The 22,674-nt window shown below is 40.5% G+C and overlaps 1 protein-coding gene across 1 annotated transcript; it reads left to right on the plus strand.

Annotated features, from left to right (window-relative positions):
* The first annotated feature begins 1,456 nt into the window (after positions 1-1,456).
* Positions 1,457-20,813, plus strand: lim2.1 (lens intrinsic membrane protein 2.1). The gene is made up of 5 exons (XM_072593135.1): positions 1,457-1,570; positions 5,499-5,693; positions 9,766-9,915; positions 10,027-10,161; positions 18,482-20,813. Exons 2-5 carry the CDS (start codon positions 5,519-5,521, stop codon positions 18,541-18,543), a joined length of 522 nt encoding a protein of 173 aa, XP_072449236.1. The 5' UTR covers positions 1,457-1,570; positions 5,499-5,518; the 3' UTR covers positions 18,544-20,813.
* The last annotated feature ends 1,861 nt before the right edge of the window (positions 20,814-22,674 follow it).

Raw genomic sequence — 22,674 nt, forward strand, 5'->3', positions numbered from 1 at the left:
AATCATTTCCCGAGCTTCCCACAGAGTTCTAGGGCCCACCTAATCAGGTCTTGTGTATTTATTCACCTTTATGTGTTTTAAGACATCCAGCACCTCCTCCTCAGTAATATGAACATTTTCAAGATGTCACCATTTATTTCCCCATCCAAGGTAATGACACATATTACAGATGCCCCTTCCATGGCCAACACGTTCTGGAGTAGGATTCAAACCAGGAGTTTCTGGCTCAGATACAGGGACACTACGACTGCACAAATGAAGTCAGTTTTGATTTTCCACATACCTAGGATGTGCTTGGATTGGACAACATGGCTGACCTTCTGCAATTTAACCAAATGAAGCTCCTGGAATTACAAACTGATTTTCTGAGTCCTTTCGGCCACTATTTTGTTCTTCATTATATTTTGAGGACTGTGCTCTCTGATTAGTTTGTGTTGTTTCAAAGCTTCAGAGAATATTTTTAGTCAGACATCACATAATGTCGGTGTGGAAGCCAAACTGACTGAATATTGTTCACTGATTCCCTGGAAAGCTAACTATAATTGAAACACTCTGAGAGGTCAACAGAGCACAGCTGAGAAAAAGGCAGATTGTGAGTAATGAGGATTTTTTTTATCCACGCAACCTGTCACAAGAGAGGCAGGACATCTAATGAGCAGCTGACAAGCTGAAATTACCACAAGAACGGTACTTAATGGTTGAAGTAGAATGAAAAATTGTGATAACATTTCATGGAGATATAAACAGTCTGGCTATATGTCACAAATCACATATATCGGCTATCATACATTTACTTCTGTGCAAATCTTTTCAGGACCCATTCTGCTAAGAATGTCAGTTGTACATTGCGTCTTGAATAGACACGCAAAAGGACTATTGGTATGCATTTAGATAATATATTAATTCTAATGTCTCTTTCAGATGACCATAAAAGATCCCATGGTGGTCTTTAAAGGAAGAGTAGCAGGGACATCTCCAGAATTCTGGCTAATATTTATCTCTCAACAAAACTCTCTAAAACAGTTTATCTGATCCTCGTCACATTACTTTTGTAACAAGTTGGCTGCTGCATTTTACAACTTTACAACAGAAGCACTTCAAAAGTCCTTCATTGGCTGTGAATGGATTTGAGCCTTCCATGATCGGTTTTTTTTCTATCATTAACTCAGTAATTAAACAAAACATATTGACTACAATGTTTTCATGAGGTTTTATAAAATGACACTGAGGGAATTATTTGCAAAGTGTATACCTAATTTTATCAGCAAATAGACAATGAATAGAAACCTACCTCATCATCAATTTATTTAACACACGTGATTCAGATTCTCAATGTCTATGTATATTCAGCAAATTCCTGCCTTCACAAACTTAGCTTTTGCTAATCGCCTCTTTTTGTGGCAACTCATTGTAAGAAACACAATGGTTTCATGTGATATATTTCTGACGTTTTGTAGTTAGCTCTGCTGACCAAACACTGCAAATCTGTCCACTATGATTTTGTGAGATATGGCTTGCCTGCTGTAGAATTGTTCCAGAGACTGGATCAACATAAACAGCACTTTGAAAGGTACAAGTTATTTTATGCATTTTCTCATCAAATTAGTAGATAAAAATATTTTAACACTTTTTACTTAAGAGTTTTTTAAAAATTTTCAATTACATTAACAGTTAATCATTTAAGCTAGAGTGAATTGTTTTAAAGTGAGAATGTGGTATAATTGAAAAGAATGCAAGGGAGCATTTTTTCTGTTTGTATATTCAGCACAAAGTGCAAGTTCAAATGTTGCACTGAGGCAAGGTATGTATAAGAATAACTTGAATTGCAATTTGGAGTATAAAATGAACAATTGTATTGATCATATTATTAACTCCAGAAGTAATTTTAAACAATAAACAGTTTTCCTTTACTTAGTCCAGATTCTGTCTTATTTGGAGTTTGCTTCACTCAGTGGACTACAGGAAGAAATGAATTCCTAAATTTGTATTGACACCATCGTTTATAAAGACTGACTTATAAACTGATCAGCCCAACTCTAGTGGTTAGCCTGTGAAAGCCCATTTATTTATTAGGTTTCAGTTGCCCTATTATTAAAACTTCTTCTGCACAAAAGTGTTTAAGATAACTCAGCATATTCCCTAACTCCTGGCCTTCACAGTCCATCCCCGATAAACAAATATCTATGTGCTTTTATGTAACTAACAGAAATATTTTGTACTATGATTGAAAAAGGAATGAAAGGGAACGATATCATTTTAAAGAAAGTTATTTTGATTGTAGTACTTCAGTCATTATTCTGAATTTCATGGTTACTTTATTATGTTTAAAGTTATAGAATGGTATAACATAGATATGGGACCTTCTTACATCCCATGACCATATTTCAAATTGGTCAGTCATTTCTTAATATGCATTGAGGCTCATTAAAATATTATGTCCACCTTTTGAAAAGATGTGATTTTCCATGTTATGCTGTAAACTCTATAGCCAACAGCAATAAAGGAACAAAATGTTGTTATAATCTACCAAACATAACTCGCTGTCTGGTTTGGTGGTTGAGGAGGAAACACTCAGATCATTTAAAAGGAACCCAAATTAGCACCTGAAGTGCAAGACTCTGGACCAGGTCCTGGGAAGTGGGATCGGAATGGGCTGCTCATTTATTCAGCCGCCACAGACACATTGGATTGAGTGGCTTTTTTTTTCTGTGCCATAACACTTGTACAGTTCAATGGTTTAAAGTAATGTTTAAACCCATGTGGAAAAGATGCAGATCAATTCTGCCCATATAATGCAGCAAAATCATAAAAACCATAATCCGATTTACAATTACCAGTAGCTGCAGTGTAAATCTTTAGGTATATTTTATGTGATAATGTCCTGTCAAAGGTTATTTAAAGCATGAGATTATAAGGTAGAAATTATGTTGATGAGAATATTTTCATCATTTGAATCAATTATTTGCCTTTGAGTTTTGAATCTGATCCATACATTTCATAAAATATTGATGAAAATATGTTGTATTTGCAAGACATTAGTTGCTTTTAAACCAACAACATACTTTAAACAGTCTCTGTGAAACACAGTGTTATTCGATCAAAGGTCAATATTTATATTTATATCTTAAAGTTCAATGGATCAGGATATCACATGGATACTGTTGTCATCGCCATTGAAAATATGCACATCATCTCTGCCTTCAGTATCTGTACACATTTCCACTCTCAAAATCATTATCTACAAATACTGGAATCCAAAGTAGACAGGCAGGAGGCTGGAAGAACACTACAAGCCAGGCAGCATCAGGAAGTGGAGAAGTCGACATTTCAGGTGTAACCATTCTTCAGGACTGGGGGTTGGTGTAGGAGGAGTTGCAGATGGAGGGAGGGTGGTGAAGTGGGGATAGGTGAAGACAGGTAGAGGGTACGACCTGGTTGGTCAATGGGAGGAATCTGGTAGGTGGCTGGGAGGAGTGGAAGAGAGGGGCAGGAGCTGGGAAAGGAGTCTGGGGATAGAAAGGGAGGTTATTTGAAATTGGAGAAGTCAATATTGAGTCCTCCGGACTGTCGGCTACCAGGAGGAAGATGAGGTGTTGTTCCTCCAATTTATGGTTGGTTCATTGTGGCATTGGAGGAGGCCAAGGATGGTCATGCCGGAAAGGGGAATTAAAATGGGTGGTAACTGGGAGGTCTGGTTGGCCCCTGTAAGCCCCGTTGAGATGCTGAGTGAGCTACTCCCTAAGTTTAGGTTCGGTCTCCCCAATGTAAAGAAGACCACATCAGGTGAACCTGATGCAGTAAATTAAGTTGGAAGAGAGGCAGGTGAACCTCTGTCTCACCTGGAAGGACTGTTTGAGGGCCCTGGATGGAGGTGAGGGAGGTGGTGTACCGGCAGGTTTTGCATCTTTTCCTGTTCCGGGCAAGGTACCTGAGGGTTAGGGAGATTGGGGACAAGTGGCACACACCAAAGACTGGCGAAGGGAACGGTCCTTGCAGAAGGCCAAGAGTGGTGGGGAGGGGAAGATGTTCTTGGTGGTGGGGTCTAATTGGAGTTGGTGGAAGTGTTTAAGGATGATGTTTTGAATGTGGAGGCTAGTAAGGTGGTAGGTAGGGACAAGAGGGATTCTGTCTTTATTGCATTAGGGAGGAGATGTTTAGAGCAGTGGAATGGGGAGTGGAGGTCGTGTGGTGAAGGGCTATCTGGTTAACAGAGGGAGGAAAGTTGTTCAAAATAGGTGGACATCTGGAATGGAAATGTCTCTTCATCCAAACAGATGCAGTTGAGGTGGAAGAATTGGGAGAACAGGATGGCATTCTTGCAGAATACTGGGTGGTGGGAGGTGTAGTCTAGGTAATTATGGGTGTCTGTGGGTTGATAGAAAACGTCCATCTGGAGACTGTCACTGGAGATGGAAATGGAGAGGTCAAGAAAGGGGAGGGAGGTGGCCGAGATGAACCAAATGAATTTGAGGGCAGGGTGGATGTTCTGGGCAAAATCAATGAACTGCTCCAGTTGAGCCTGAGTACAGAACTTTGCATCAATGCAGTCATTGACATAACGTTGGAAGAGTTGGGGCACAATGCCTGTGTACGTACTGAAGAGGGACTCTTCAACGTAGCTGACAAAGGGGTAGGCATAGCTGGGACCCATCGGGTTCCTATGGCCACCTCAACCACTTTGGTTGACGGTTCAACGAAGGAGTTAACGGGCAATTTAAGAGTCATATTCTATCGCTTTTGGTATTTAACTGACAGCAGGAAGGGCAATCACCTTGCATCCAGGCCAAACAGCAAGCCCTAGTAGGATTGCTTACAGACCACCAGGTGGTTGTGCTGGATAGAGGTGGGGATCCCTCATTCAAAGACACTTTGTGCTTGCTTGAGGGACCTGGCATTAGAAACCAAGGCAATCTTTGGAAATCCAATCTCTTGTCCTTAGCTGAATGCATAGCCTTCAGTTAACATTGGGGTCCGGGTGGCATTTCCTGTGGTGCGTGGCTGACAGATTTGCTGGTAGGTCTCTGGTAATGGGATTTTCATCCCTGTCACTTAAATTCATGTGGGACACTTTCCAAAAAGGATGCAACACCCACCTCTCATCAATTCTGTAGCCAGACAGCAATACCCCCAAGGCCTGGTTTCAATACCAGGCAATGTGCCCATACTGACAACAATAATTACCCCAGCCCTCGACTTCGTGATACTTTGGGGGCAAACCCCAATATTTCAAAGCCAGCATATATTTGACAGTTGCAGAAAGGATTCAGGACATAAAGGGTTACTCTTGATATGCTCAGAGTTCTAATGGTTAGGAAAAGTAGATAATATTCTATGAAACCAAGAGAAACACTATTTTTCATTGCAATTAAGTATTGGGCACACTAAAGGAAGTTGCTACATGCACAGTTAACTTTCTGACATTTGTGGAAATTGAAATCATTCAAAATATATAAAGTTAATAACAAACTGTATCTTTTGTTTTCTACTTCCTCTCATAGGTTGCAACTCCAAAACAAAAATGTACAGTTTCATGGGAGGAGGCTTGTTCTGTGCTGGTGTGGGCAATATCCTACTAGTTGTTTCCACAGCAACGGATTACTGGATGCAATACCGCCATTCTGGCAGTTTTATGCACCAGGGATTATGGAGATATTGTGTGCCAGGAAAATGCTATCTGCACACTGACAGCGTTGGTAAGGAGATCAAAAGCAGACAAGAATAAGTTCATAGTAAAGCAAATGAATACGCCAACTTAGGAATGCCATAAATGCATTTCTTAAATCTACCAAGGATTTGTGCTGAAGTAGAAGGGTCATTGAATACGACTCATGGATATTTGAGATTTTGTTTGTACATAAAGAATGGCAGTTTGTGTTCAGGTCACTTTCAGCTTCTCAAACCAGACAGGACATTTTTAGAAGGTGATTGTTTTGTGAGTCAATATAACATAATTACAGCATTCCTGCTGGTCTGGTTGATAAAGGCTATAGTCCAAAGCGTGTACCAGTTTCAGCTCCAAGGTGTGCTGATCACAGATGATATACTACTTGAGTTATGTCTTTAAAATTGTTTCAAAGGTAGTCACTGAGTAGGAGGCATATTTAAAAAGAGATAGAAAACACACAGAGATGAATGTACAAACAGGACTGGAGATATGCCTGCTCTATCAAGCCCACTGTATCAGTCACGGTGTCATCACTTGAATTGTATTCAACAATTATATAGAGATGCAAAACACATTAGAAAAAGATAATTGAAGACAAGCAAATAGACACAGAGAAAGAAAAGAAAGTATATGAGATTTACAAAGAGAGAAGGGGAGTCTAGTAGGTGCAATGCAAGAAGAAGATTAGGAGAGACAGAACAATTTCAAAATATGAAGGTAAGACATTAAGATGAACAATAAACATATAGTATTTTTTCACAACTTATATATAATGCTGCAATACATTAATCAGTGAAATCAATATTTATATCTTAAAGTACATTATTATCCATTTCCCAATATCCAATTTTGCACACATAGATATTTGCAGAAAATCACAATCAGTCCCCACTTTATTCAACCAGCAAATTATTTACACAGATACAAAATCAAATCATAGTGTGTACATGTCAGGTAATATTTTGCATTTGACTCTTCATCAGAAAGGCATTACATCCAAAATTACAGTTTTCCTGTTCAAATACTGACTTGCCAACTTCACATTTCTTGAACTTCATTCTCTCTTTTCCCTCTCAAATTATCTGTACAGCCCTGACCATTTAGATTTTCAGCTCAGCCTTTGAATTTGATCAGTTAGGGTGTCAGAGAGTTATACAGCATGGAACCAGAACCTTCAATCCAACTCATCTGTGCCAATTAGATATCCCAATCTGCCTCAGTCCCATTTACCAGCATTTGGCCCATATTCCTCTAAACCCTTCCTATTCGTACACTCATCCAGATGACTTTTAAGTGTTGTCATTGTACCAGCCTCCAATATTTCCTCTGGTAGCTCGTTCCATACACACACCACTCTCTACATGAAAAGGTTACCCCTCAGGTGCCTTTTAAATCTTTCCCCTCTCACCTTAAACTTTTGCCCTCTAGTTTTGGACTTACCTACCCTGGGAAAAAGACCTTGGTTATTCAACCTATTCATGTTCCTTATGATTTTATAAACCTCTATAAGGTCACATCACAGCCTCCAATGCTCCAGGGTAAAAAAGCTCCAACATCTCATTGTAGCTCAAGCTCTCCAGTCCCAGCAAAACCCTTGTAAATCTTTTGTGAACTCTTTCAAGTTTAACAACATGTTACATAAAGCAGGGAGGCTAGAATTGAATGCAGTATTCTAAAAGTGGCCTCACCAACGTCCTGTACAGCTGCAACATGATGCCCGAATTACTACAGTCATTGCACTGTCTAATGAAGACAAGTGTGCCAATGCCTCTTCACCATCCTGTCTACCTACAACTCCACTTTCAAGGAACTATGTACCTGCACCCTTAGGTCTCTTTGTTCAGCAGCACTCCTTAGGGCCTATCTTTAACTATATAAATTCTGTCCTGGTTTGCCTTGCCAAAATACAACAGCTCATATTTATCTAAATTAAGCTCCATCTGCCATTTCTCATCCCATTGGCCTATCTGATCAAGGTCCCGTTGTACTCTGAGGTAACCTGCTTCACTGTCAAATTTTAGTACCATCTGCAAGCTAACCATGTCTGTTATATTCACACTGGGAACGTTTACATAAATGACGAAAAGAAGTGGACACAGCTTGTGTCACATCACTGATCACAGGCCTCCAGTCCAAAAAGCAATCCCCTACCACCACCCTCTGTCTCCTACCTTCAAGACAATTTTTTATCCAAGTGGCTAACTCCTCTCAGATTTCACGTGATCAAACCTTACTAACCAGGAAAAAGTAAGGACCGTAGATGCCGGAAACAGAGGCCAAAAAATGTTGTGCTGTGCTTAACCTTACTAACCAGCCTACCATGCCAAGCGTTGTTGAATGCCTTGCTTGAAGTCCATGTTCTTTGAAAGGAAGGTCTATGTTAAAATGCTGAGAACTGTCTGACTATTGGGTCAAATCTTCAGGTCTCCTAGGCTGGACATATTTCTGAAGTTGGGTATTAGATGTCTGCAAAACTGTGTGGGAATTGCCTGGGAAGTTTCAATTATCTTTGAGGCCTTGCTCTGAAGTCTCCTCTACAAACATTTCCAGTTCTGACATAGAGTCGGAGACTTCAGATTGTTCCAATGCTTTTATCTGAATACTTATCCATGAAATGTTAGATAGAAATTAATCAAGTATAACTCCTTGGTAGCTCTAGAATTGACATCCAGATCAGTCACAGTGGCCTTATGATTACACCATCCATCCCATCAGCCTGCTACCCAGTTGACCCAAATGGACAAATCCCTATCAATTCTTTCCCCATCTACCCAACTACATTCACCCCGACACAACCCTGTTATCCTAAGTAACTCCCTGAGACAATTACTCCTCCACCTACTGACCCTCAATCTCCACCTCCACCTCCCACCATGATTAACCCGTAATAATTGCTCCCCCTGACTGCACAGCCAACTTCCCGACCCAGCCCACCACCTTACCGATGTATTCATCAGTCTATTGTCTCAACCCACTTAACCCACCTCACTCACCTCACACACCATTTCAGCATCTATCTTTCTCATCCATCTATCCACTCACCATACCCTCCTACCTACCTCAACCATCCTACCAACTTACCCACTCACCTACCCATTCACTCATCTATTCACTAATATTCAAGAACTGGACATTTGGATGTACAATATGGCACCAATTCCTGCAGCAAGTGGTATATCCTGACTCTTCAAAACTCTATTCCACTGAAACATTGTTTCCAGGTGGAGAAGGTGCTCCACATTTCTGGAAAAAAACAAGCTTTGGAGGTCCTGGAAGAAATGCTGAGATGCATTATCTCTGGGGAATTTCCAAATAGTACAACATTCTAACAATGATTGTCACTTCTCAGAAGATCGGAGTCATTCAGTATCGTGTGAATATGTGCCTGTAGTTCAACAGAATAAAATAATTCTACTGTGGATTGAAACAGTTTTAATTGGCAAATAATAGAAGAATAGAGGAATTAAAGCACAATAAATTCACTGCTTAACTTACAAATATACATCTAGTGGATAACAATTTACTTGCCTTTCTAATTTATTTTTTATATTATTAAGTGGATCTATTTCTACTAATGGATCACAGTAAATTGCTATTTATCCAAATTAATCATAACACAGAAAAAGCCAGAAATACTCAGAAAGCCAGGCAGCTTCTGAGAAAAGAAACAGAGTTAAATTTCAGGCTGATGACCCTTCCAGAGTTTACAACCAGATGAAACAATCACTTTCTGGAGAATGTTGCTTGTTGCACTCAACATCTTTCAACATTTTATTATAATAGTTGAAGCATGTTCAGGCTTTGGTGTTATCAGAGGTGTTTTGCTTGCACTGTCTAACTGTCGAGGCATGTAATTGTATTAACATGGTAAAATTTCTAACATTATCATTAACTATCATTAATTCACTTGATAGTTTAATGGGGGTCAAAAGTCATCCATTTCAATAGATTTGTAAATAACCGGTCTGTAAACTGACAATGAAATCTTTTGTTTATTTCAGCCTTTTGCCACTAATGGTTATGGTATTTAAACAGACTTTATTCTGATGCATAATGATAATTAACTAATACTTTCGTTTGTCTTTCTTGGTTTATTCCAGCTTACTGGGATGCCACACGAGCATTTATGATCTTGTCCCTCCTGGCGGGCATCATTGGCATCATTATTGGCATCATGGCATTTATGCAGTACTCTTCTTTCAACAAATTTGATAAGACGTTCGCTGCAGGTGTCTTGTACTTTATTTCATGTAAGTACTGTGAATGATTTCAAGCATCATAGACCCATGAAACCATTTAATTTTCTTCAATGTGTCCTAACTGTTAGCCTCATTATGCCTCTCCTGTTTTTTGTGTGGCAGGTTTGTTTGTGTTGCTAGCCATGGCCATTTACACAGCTGTCACCGTGAACTATTATGGTAAACGGTATGGCCATTGGCGCTTCTCTTGGTCTTATATCGTTGGATGGGTGGCTGTGGTGCTCAACTTCTTTGCAGGTAAGACATTATCTTCTGTAAGAGAAGAACTTCTGAACCATCTGTGCAGCTTCTCTCCTTCTCTGTGCGAATAGTGTTACAATGGATTATCAATAGCAAAATCACCCTTGAATTAAGGTCATTGTTTCACATTAAAACTGCATTCTATTGCTCCTTCTTTCTCATGTCGGAGCTAAGCTGTGTGAGTGTGGTATATTCTTTCACCAGCAAAAGAATACCACAGCCAAGTCTACCCTTCATCTGACCAAACAGTCTATGTAGATAAAATATCACCAGGCAGAAAAAAGGAGAAGCAGCTCTGGCTAGATCTTACCGCCCAAAGCCACTGAGGTTAAGTATGCCAACCAGCTGAAATCAGTTAACTTGACAAAGAATGGACCTTGGAGACTTTCTGACGTGTATGGCACAATTCTACACCAGACATATATAGGGAGAGCTTCAACAGTGAACTTTTTTGAAAAAGGCTTGTTAGAATCAGATCTCTAAATAAGAACAGATACAAAGAAATCATTCTCACCAAAGTTTCCTCTCCTTCTTGCTACTTCCTAAAGTATCTCCTTTGTCAAATAGTAGGGCACCAACAATGACATAAAGATGGATAACAAGACATGATATGGCAATGTATTGCTTTCTGAGCTAGTAAATTGGACCGGCAGGTTGGTATGGATCCATCAGTATGGATTTAACCAATCCATTAAATCCAAAAATGTTCAGGTCCGCTTCACTCCTTTGGTCAAACCGAAATGAAGTGAAAGATTTCCTCCCTCAATGTGACAGACCGTGAACTGGAAAATTTGGTATGAAGGCTGTGATTGACCAGGAGAAACAAGAAACGCCAGAAAAAAGATTGGAATGATCACAGCTGAGTTCGGTTCTCTGGCTTCCATCCTGTTAACAGAAGTCCCTTTGCAAGAATACTTTGCGGTCTCCACACTTTCTCCAGTACTCCAAATGTTGGTTAAATCAGGCAGTGTTGATACATTTTGTAAGCTCCACATTTCTCTGAAGGGTATTAGCAAACACAATGGCTTTTTCGACAACACTGCAGCTGCTTTGTAACGTCTTGGTTACTTTCAGGTTCATTGGATTGAATTTTGTCATTTATCTGGAAGTCAGGGCTGTCAGCAGGAGAAAGCCCACTTTGCTGGGTGGTAAAATACTAGAATCATATTGTCACTGCCAGCACCAGCCATAGGCCTGATGGCTCGGCAGCATCAGTCGCACTACTAGGCGAACGTGAGGACTGCCGATGCTGGACATTAGACTTGAGAGTGTGACGCTGGAAAAGCACAGCAGGTCAGGCAGCATCCAAGGAGCAGGAAAATTGACGTTTCGGACAAAAGCCCTTCATCAGGAATGAAGTGAGAGATTTCCTGAGGCAGGGCTTATGCTCAAATTGCTGATTTTCCTGCTCCTCGGATGCTTCCTGACCTGCTGTGCTTTTCCAGCATCACACTCTCGACTCAGTCATTGCTGGGTCTGCCATTTCAATGGCAATGCACTCTTAGAGAGAAGCAGCGAATTCCTGTGGGGAAGCTGGGATCAGTAAGTGCATAGATCAAGGAGGCAGTGGAACTTATGGATACATTATGAATATACAAAACTTAGGAGTAGGAGTAGGCATTTCAGCCTCTCAAGCCTGCTCCATTGATCATACCATCATGACTGATTTGATTGTCATCTCAAATCCACATTCCTGCCTAGCCTTGATTACCTTTCAGCCCCCTGTTTCACAAGAAACTGTCAACCCTTAAAAAATTCAAAGATTCTGATTCTTCCGCTTTTTAAAAAAGAGATTCCCAAACAGTCTTTCAAAGAGAAAAGATTTCAGCCTGTCTCTATTTTAAACAGCAACTCCTAATTTTTAAACATTGGCCCCTCATTGGACAGTCTCCCATCAAAGGAAATATTTAACCCGAATAACTCTCCCCACCTTCCTTGTCAGTAGTCTTGAGACTTTCAAATGTTTCAATCAAGTCACCTTTTACTCTTCTAACTTCCAGAGAAATATTAGTCCAGCCTAGAATAGAATTGAATAGAACAGAATAGAATAGCCTTTATTGTCACATGCACTCAGAAGTTTGTAATATTGCCTCTCTGTGCCATTTTAGTTACAGAGTACCTAGTTACAGATACTTTAAGTGTTATTACAGAGATTTTTAAAAAGGTGAGCATGCGAACTGGGTTTAGAGGTCCAGAATGAGAATAGAAGTGACCATAAAGTACTTAAGTTCCAGTTCCTCCCCAACATGAGTCAGTACCTGCTGGTCCCAGGACACAAGCCATGCTGCCTCATGTGGCCCTCAGTCCAGGACTTACTTGGATGCCATTATACCTCAGGCCGCTCGCTCTGCCATCACACCAGTAATTTGCCCATTCACTCTGCTGTACCGGTAATTGGCCCACTTGCTCTGCCACACTGGTAATCGGCCAGCTTGCTCTGCCACTGCACCAGTAATCAGCCAACCGTTCTGCTGCACCAGTAAACGTCCCACTCACTCTGCCACACCGGTAATCAGCCAGCTTGCTCTGCTGCGCCAGTAATCGGCCAGCCTGCTCTGCTGCACCGGACATCAGCCCATTCGGTCTGCCATTACACTGGTAATCGGCGCACTCGCTCTGCCACCGCACCGGCAATCTCCCTGCTCGCTCCGTCACACCAGTAATCGGCACACTCACTCTACCACTGCACCAGTAATCAGCACACTCTCTCTGCCATTGCACCAGTAATCAACCTGCTTGCTTCACTGCTGCACCAGCAATCGGCTGCACCACTCACTCTGTAACACCGATAATCAACCTGCTCACTCTGCCGCTGCACTGGTAACTGACCCACTTGCTCCATTGCATTGGAAATCGACCTGCCTCCTTTGCCACTGCACCAGTAATCAGCCCGCTCACTCTGCTGCAGTCTCTGGACTTTGCTTGCTTGCTCTGCTCTGCTCCTGCATGGGCTCGGATTACAGGCCGACTCCCTTGCCTCCACTGTTCAGGCAGGGCAATCAAAATTGGGCGGGGGAGTGGGTGGGAGAGCGGGAAGGAAAAAACTACAGAGAGGAGAAAAGAAAAGGAAAAAGAAAAAAGAATTTGAGCAGAGGAGCTCCAACCAGAGCATCCTGCTCTGTCACACTCTCGAAGATCTTTGTTTCAGGTCTCCAGAACAATTGTTAATTCTTTCTAACCTTTTCTCCTAAAACAACCCACTCATTCCAGATATTAATTCAGTAGACTTTCTCTGAACAGCCTGCAATGCATTTACATCCTTCCTTAAATAATGTGACTAATTGTGTACACTGTAATCCAGATGCAATCTCAATTGTGCCCAGATAATTGAAACATCACCTCGTTATTTTTCTATATAATTCCCCTCGTGATAAATGAGAACATTCTATTCACTTTTTTAATTGCTTGCTGAACCTACAAAGTCACCTTCTGTAATTCTTGCACGAGGATACTGTGAACTTTCTGCATTTTTTTCACAATTTCACTAATATGTTTTAGTTTTAATTTTCCTACAAAATGGTCAAATTAACATTTTTTTCACATTATACTCTATTTGCAACATATTTGCCCACTCACATAATGAACCTGTATTTTGTTGTAGTCTCCTTGCCTCCCCATTACAACTTACCTTTTAGCCCATCATCTAAATCATAAATCACAAACTATTGAGGTTCCAGCACTAATCCTTATGGCACACCACTCACTTAATGACATTTAGCTGAAAAAGACCCATTTATGCCTACTCTCTTCCAGCCAAACTTCTATCCATGTCAAAGTGCTGCCTGTTCACCATGAGTTTTCTTTCCACAATAAACTTTGATCTGACACCTTCTGAAGTGACTTCTGAATATCAGTAGATCTACCAGTGCCCATTTGGCTACAACCTGCTTCCACCTTGAAGAATGCAATAAATTGATTAAATCTGATTTGTTTGTCACAAAATTATGTTAACTTTGCTTGATTTACATTAAACTTATCAAAGTGTCCTGCTATAACATCTTAAGAATAGCTTTAATAGCTTATAACATCTTGCCTATGACAAATGTTAAGCTAACTAACTTATAAGTTCCTGCCTTTTATCTCCCGCCCTTCTTCAGTAAAGGTGTTACATTTGTTATCTTCCGATCTAATGGGACTGTCCCTGAATCAAGTGTCTTTGGAAATTTAAAATCAATGTCTTAACTATTACTAGCCACTTCTTTTAAGACCTTGGAATAATGTCCATCAGGATAATGTCCTCAGCACTTTGTCAGCCCACAGCTCCAACAATTTACTCAGTACCACTTCACTGTTGATTGGAACTTTCCTCACTTTTACCCTTCCTTCCCTTCCCTGATGTATCTCTTTTGAGATGTTACTTGCATCCTCTGCAGTGCAAAATACCTGTTCACTTCATCTGTCATCTCCGGACTTTTCAGGATTTTGTGAATTCTTCTCTCTTATAAATGTTTTTAGAAACGCTTGCTATTGGCTTACTTATATTTCTGGCTCACTTTCTCTCATTCTCTAATTTCTCCCTTCTTATTCATTTTTGTTATCCATTGCTTTTCTAGCTATTCCATACAATCTTCTTCTAACCTGCTAGCTGTCTTTACATATTATATGCTTTTCCCTTTTGTACTTATATTTAACTTTCATATATTGGAATGCATCTATTCTGCTTATTCTGAAATATCTCTGTAAGCATCTTCCCCATCACTATTGACCCATCCTTTAACTTAATTTGGCAATATACTTCAGCTCACTCCACTTTCATGCTCACATGATTGCACTTTTTTTTTCAAAAAGAGCCCAGCACCTACTATTCTCTCCCAATGCAAAGTTCAATCATATTGTTATTGTAGCTACCTTGAGACACCTGCACTATGAGATTATTAATTAATCTTATCTAATTGTTCAATACTAGGTCTCATACAACCCACTCTCTAGGCAGCTCCAGAACAAGCTGTCTGAGAAACTATCCTGAAAACATTCTTCAAACACTACTCCCAGGCTACCTTCGCTCACCTGACTTTTCCAATACATACATGATTGGAATCTTCCATGATTATTATCATGCTTTGAATGAAGAATCAGCGTACTGTGTTACTGGGAGGAAGCTTACCATTTTAACGGTTGCCCCTGCATGGACCATCAAGGAGAGCTTCCAGAACCTACTGAAAGGTCTCTGGGGATTGCCTGATGGTCTCTCCATGTCACATGGGCCCCCACTGACAAAGCAAAATGCCAAGGATATGGGAAGTGTCAATAAACTGGACACCTAGAGTCATAGAGTCATAGGGTCATGGAAACAGACCCTTCAGTCCAACCCGTCCATGCTGACGAGATATCCTAACCCAAGTCCCACCTGCCAGCACCCGACCCATATCCCTCCAAACCCTTCCTATTCATATACCCATCCAAATGCCTCTTAAATGTTGCAATTGTACCAGCCTCCACCACTTCCTCTGGCAGCTCATTCCATACACGTAGCACCCTCTGCATGAAAAAGTTGCCCCTGAGATCTCTTTTATATCTTTCCCCTCTCACGCTAAACCTATGCCCTCTAGTTTTGGACTCCCCAACCCCAGAAAAAAGACTTTGCCTATTTACCCTATCCATGCCCCTCATAATTTTATAAACCTCTATAAGGTCACCCCTCAGCTTCCGACACTGCGGGGAAAACAGCCCCAGCCTGTTCAACCTCTCCCTATAGCTCAAATCCTCCAACCGTGGCATCATGCTTTTAAATCTTTTCTGAACCTTTTCAAGTTTCACAACATCTTTCTGATAGGAAGGAGACCAGAATTGCACGCAATATTCCAACAGTGGCCTAACCAATGTCATGTACATCTGCAACATGACCTCCCAACTCCTGTACTCAATACTCTGACCAATAAAGGAAAGCATACCAAACGCCTTCTTCACTATCCGACCTGCAACTCCACTTTCAAGTAGCTATGAACCTGCACTCCAAGGGCTCTTTGTTCAGTAACACTCCCTAGGACCTTACCATTAAGTGTATAAGTCCTGCTAAGATTTGCTTTCCCAAAATGCGGCACTTTGCATTTATCTGAATTAAACACCATCTGCCACTTCTCAGCCCATTGGCCCATCTGGTCAAGATCCTGTTGTAATCTGAGGTAACCCTCTTCCTGTCCACTACACCTCCAATTTTGGTGTAATCTGCAAACTTACTAACTGTGCCTCTTATGCTCGCATCCAAGTCATTTATGTAAATGACAAAAAGTAGGGGAACCAGCACCAATCCTTGTGGCACTCCACCAGTCACAGGCCTCCAGTCTGAAAAACAACCCTCCACCACCACCCTCTGTCTTCTACTTTTGACCCAGTTCTGTATCCAAATGGTAAGTTCTCCCTGTATTCCGTGAGATCTAACCTTGCTAATCAGTCTTCCATGGGGAACCTTGTCGAGCGCCTTACTGAAGTCCATATAGATCACATCTACTGCTCTGCCCTCATCAATCTTCTTTGTTACTTCCTCAAAAAACTCAATCAGAGATGATTTCCCATGCACAAAGCCATGTTTGCTATCCCTAATCAGTCCTTGCCTTTCCAAATACATGTACACCTTGTCCCTCAGGATTCCTTCCAACAACTTGCCCACCACCGACATCAGGCTCACCAGTCTATAGTTCCCTGGCTGTCCTTACCACCCTTCATAAACAGTGTCACCACATTTGCCAACCTCCAGCCTTCTGGCACCTCACCTGTGACTATCGATGATACAAATATCTCAGCAAGAGGCCCAACAATCACTTCTCTAGCTTCCCACAGAGTTCTGGGTTATACCTGATCAGGTCCTGGGGATATATCCATCTTTACCCTTTTCAAGACATCCAGCACTTCCTCCTCTGTAATCTGGACATTTTGCAAGATGTCACCATCTATTTCCCTACAGTCTATATCTTCCATGTCCTTTTCCACAGTAAATACTGATGCAAAATACTCATTTAGTATCTCCCCCATTTTCTACAGCTCCACACAAAGGCTGCCTTGCTGATCTTTGAGGGGTCCTATTCTCTCCCTAGTTACCCTTTTGTCCTCAATGTGTTTGTAAAAACTCTTTGGATTCTCCTTAATTCTATTTGCCAAAGCTATCTCATGTCCCCTTTTTGCCCTCCTGATTTCCCTCTTATGTATACTCCTACTTCCCTTATACTCCTCTAAGGATTCACTCGACCTATCCGGTCTATATCTTACATATGCTTCCTTCTTTTTCTTAACCAAACCATCAATTTCTTTCGTCATCCAGCATTCCCTATATCTACCAGCCTTTCCTTTCACCCTAACAGGAACATACTTTCTCTGGATTCTCATTTCTGAAAGCTTCCCATTTTCCAGCCGTCCCTTTACCTGCGAACACCTGCGCCCAATCAGCTTTCAAAAGTTCTTGCCTAATGTCGTCAAAATTGACCTTTCTCCAATTTAGAACTTCAACTTTTAGATCTGGTCTATCCTTTTCCATCATTATTTTAAATCTAATAGAATTATGGTCGCTGGCCCCAAAATGCTCCCCCACTGACACCTCAGTCACCTGCACTGCCTTATTTCCCAAGTTTTGCACCTTCTCTGGTAGGTACATCCACATACTGAATTAGAAACTTATGGGGATCACTTGGCTGCTGAGCACCTCATTTCCTTCTGCTGACTATATGGGGAAGGGAGATATCACATTCTCCTTTTCAGTTGGCAGTTAAGATCCACCCATACTACTGTGGCAGTGGAGACACATGTAGGATAAGAATTGCAGATTCCTTCCCTAAAGGGTATTTATAACAAGCAGTGATTGTTTCGTGAATACCTTTAATGAGACTAGCTTTCAATTCCAGACTTTAATACCACGAGCTCTGTTGAGCAGATCTGAACCCATGGCCTCAGAACACTACTCTGATCTCTGGATTATTAGTGATATTACCACTATACCACCATCATTCTTTCACAATTGCATGAGTGAAAACAACAAATGATGAAGATCACAGCAGATCAGGCAGTATCCATGGACAGAGAGTAATCTAATGTTCCGTGTCTCGACGACTCTTCATCAGAGCTGAAATGAAGTGTGGAGGGGGAAGCATTTATGCTATAGTTGGGGGTTGGGTGGGTGGGTGGTAAAGATTGCTGGTGGAGAAAAGATGTTGAAAGTTCAGGTGAAGTGATCGGAATGTGAGAAATGCAGAACAGCGATATATCTAACTACCAAACTTGAAAGAGAAGACATTCACTTTGGATTATTTTTAAATCATTTCATATTCACACTTTCTGTTGTACTGAATTGATGGTAAGACATAAGTATATTGCTTCACTTCTTTCCTAGGTATCTTCTACATGTGTGCCTATCGTATGCATGAGAGCCCACAAAGCTCAAATTCTCGCTAATATCCAAAATCGAATCATCTCATGAAACTGAGTTAGGTATTGGACCATCATGATGCAAGGAGACCCAATACTATGAAGTGGTATTCTTTTCATTCTCCTCAGAATGCTATCTAGTGAAATATAGACAGAAATTAAAATAACTTCCAGATATGCTTTCAGAACTTGGCTGTAGATTTTCTCATTAGAGCTTTTGAGAATTCAAAGTTTAACAAGGTATGAACATATTCTGCCATACTTTCAAGGATGTTGTGTGAATTTCCCCACAAGGAAAGGTTATCCAGTTTTCAATGCCTTGCACACAAAATATATCTATTTACTAACTTTTTAAATATAGCTGAAGTAGGAAAACATTGAAATTAATTCAATTGCTCTCATTTTGTTTCACCTAATAAAAGTTGCTTGAACATCTACTAATATTGTGAAAACATAACCTTCTACTTTAGTCTTGATAAATTATTTTTGTGAACTCTTATATCTATGTATAATCATTCAAAGGATGCAGGCACATTGGCAAGGTTGGCATTTATTGTCCATTCCTGGCTGCTCTATGGACAAGGTGTGGAAATTTGACACAATGCATGATATTCTAGGTCACTTCAGAAGGGGGAAAAACATGAACCATAGTGCTGCAAGAGTGGAGTCACATATCAGCCAAAACAGAGATGAATAGAGGCAAAAAAAATTGTAGATGTTGGAATCCAATGTTGACAGGAATGAGGCTGGAAGAACACATCAAGCCAGGCAGCAAATCACAAATTGGAGGAACAACACCAGAACTTCTGCCTGGGCTGCCTACATCCCAGAGGACTCAGCATTGAGTTCTCCAATTTCAAATAATCACTCTTCCCCCCCACCCCCCCCCACAACTCCCTTCCCAGCCCCTCCCCTTCCCTTCCACTCCAACCTGCCACCTACTAGATTCGTTCCTCCCATTGGCCAACAATACTCTCTGCCTGTCTTCATCTATTCCCACTTCACCACCCTGCCCCTGCCACCCCATTTATCTGCAGCTCCCCCTACACCCACCTCCAGTCCTGAAGAAGGGTTCCATCCGAAAGGTCGACTTCTCTACCTCCTGATAATGTCTGGCTAGCAGTGTTCTTCCAGCCTCCTACCTGTCTACTTAAAATATAGATGAGTGACTGACTTAATTTTCAGAAGAAATTAGGGAACCAGTCAGTCTTAGTAACAATCCAACAGCTGCAGGGCGCTTTTATCCATATCTGCGTTTTAGTCTTAAATCTGATTTTTCAAAACTGAATTCAAATTATCAAACTACTTTCTTGGGAAATGTGCTCATGTCCTCTAGATAATTACTGTAGACATATGATACACAACAAAGCAACCAGACAACTGCCTTATGTTCTTCAATGTTCACCTGAGCTACTTTCGATGTGATATAATAATGGAGATAACTCCAATCTATATCTTAAATTACAGGCTTTTTAGTACAAATTATATATGAATTTACTTCATGTCACATTAATTCAAAAACAATGTCCAGTGCACCAAATTATTTTCCTTAGTTTCTGTCATCCATTGAATTTCAAAAGGTTTAACTGTTTCCATTCCATTGCCATTACATTGATATCCTGGGGGACCTTGGCTCCCAATATTCACTCTTACAGTCTAAAATTGCAGTGGATTAAACCACCCTTAGTTACTCACCCTAAAGAAAATTCCCAATTCCTTTGAATACAGAATACTGATGAAAGCATAAAATGTTCCCTTGTGATCAAAACGTCAATGTTCAGGGCAAAAAATTAATTTCCTCACTGTTTTCTATTGTGAATGTATTTGCGTTATGCAATTTATCTTACCATGTCCAAACAATTGATTGAGCTCTGATTTTACAACAAAAAATGCAGATTTAAATTGTTTCCTAAATTTGCTTTAATTGTACTGGCTGCCCATTGACAATGATGTCAGAAATGTGCCCAATATTGGTGCAACATAACTGAGACATAAGACTGCAAGAATGCTGAGGCCAACAAGAGTGTACATCAAGGAAACCAAAGAAGCTGATCACAGATATGTTCAGACCACTGCAGAGGAAAACAAAGCTAACCTGCTACTTAGGAAGAACTACTGTATACTTCTTTGCCAGCTTAACATTGAATGCAGATTTGTCTTTCAATATACTCTGTGCAGTAATTGTTTAAAACATATCTGCCATCATAAACGCTGAGCGGTCTCCTGTTATGAAGTGATGGTCAGCTCACGCTAATATATTGTGCTGCTTACAATTAAATGTACTACTGTGCTTACAATGATTTACATTTTATTGATTTTTAACACATGCAGTGTAATCACTGACTTAACGATAGTGTAAATTGTGGTAGGATTAATGTAGTTGCAGAAAATAATGGTTAAAATTATGTTCAGCTCAATTTTTGAAACTGCTGTCAGATTCAAATACGCTGAACTTCATCCATTGATAGTTGTATGGCTGTTCTGACATGATAGGGCTTTATCAAATGAATAGAATTAGTCAAGTTGACATATTTGAAAGGAAATTAAGAATGCATCTTTTCTGAAAAGCTATACACAAATATAAATCCCAAGCTATTTTTCCAATAAATTGATGAAAGTCAAAGCTAAGAGATTCTGGAGATAACACAGGTCATATTTGGAATTGTCAGCCTGCTTTTCCTTTATATTGAGTAACCAGCATCCGTGGGATTTGTTTTGAACAGACGCTTGTTCTATAATTTTCACATTCACTGTTAATGTCAGGGAAATCAGAAAAGAATGATAACAATATCAACTAATAACGCAGAATATTATGTACAAATCAACTATTCATTCTTAGCTCACTGCTAACAAATATACATAGACTAATATGATATAAATGTGTAAGGATGATTACAAAAACACATTTAATTCTTGCTTCAATATTAGATTTCATGGTTATTCCTTGCTTATTTAGCATTCTCATACAGGTCAACATTCCAGATTGACTGCACCAACTGGAATGGAGCACCCTCTAACACAATCATTGTGCTATTACAATGCAATACAACATGAGCTGTATTTGGAATTCAATTCAAGAAGGAAAAAGAGTGCTTGAAGTGGAAATTTACAGCTAGAGGGAACAAGAGATGGAATCCTGTTCCATAAAGGTTCTCCTCACACACCATCTTGTAAGAAATGACAGAAGGTCAAGTGCCTTAAAACCTGACTTAGTGTTTTCAAAGTGTCAAGAAAACTTAGGATAAACTGTTACTAGAGAAGCCACTATATCATAATGGGGCCAAGCCTTTGAGTATTAATCTGCAAATCTTTCCAGTATGCCTATGTCAGGCAGTAAGAGTAAGAGAGATGACGTTTTGAGCATAAGCTCTTTATCAAGAATGTGAGACCACATTCCTGATGAAGTGCTTATGCTCAAAACATCGACTCTTCTGCTCCTCGGATGCTGCCTGACCAGCTTTGGTTTTCCAGTGCCACAGTTTTTGATTCTGATCTACAGCATCGACAGTCCTCACTTTCTTCTAGTAAGAGCAAGTCACTCGTAACCATGTGGTTGTAGCAGCATAGCTGCCCATGAACAAGAGTTATCCTCATTCTGAGGAACACACACACACACACACAGAGTCAAGAAGACAACTTAACACTAGCTGCACCACACCCCAGCAGCCTACATGACAAATACACTCCTTGTCCATCACATAAATAGCCATGTCTCAAAACCTAACTGTAGTCCCCAATCTCATTCAGTCTGCTATCCTACTTGTATTCGCAAAGGATCAGACCATAAAACTGAATATAAATTTGCCTTTAATGGTACCAGGAGAATGTGCTTTGGGAAATGCTGGCAGAAAAGAAGCAGCACGGTGGCTCAGTGGTTAGCACTGCTGCTTCACAGCACGAGGGACCTGGGCTCGGTTCCAGTCTCGGGCGACTGTCAACTCCACATTCTCCCCGTGTCTGCATGGGTTTCCTCTGGGTGCTGTAGTTTCCTCCCACAGTCCAAAGATGTGTATGTTAGGTGAATTGACCATACTAAATTGTCCATAGTGTCTAGGGATGTGTAGGTTAGGTTCATTAGTCAGGAGTAAATGTGGAGTAATAAGGCAGGGGAATTGGTCTGGGTGGGTTACTCTTCAGAGCGTCAGTGTGGACCTGTTG

This window comes from Chiloscyllium punctatum, chromosome 23 (genome assembly GCF_047496795.1).
Source record: "Chiloscyllium punctatum isolate Juve2018m chromosome 23, sChiPun1.3, whole genome shotgun sequence".
Classification (NCBI taxonomy): domain Eukaryota; kingdom Metazoa; phylum Chordata; class Chondrichthyes; order Orectolobiformes; family Hemiscylliidae; genus Chiloscyllium; species Chiloscyllium punctatum.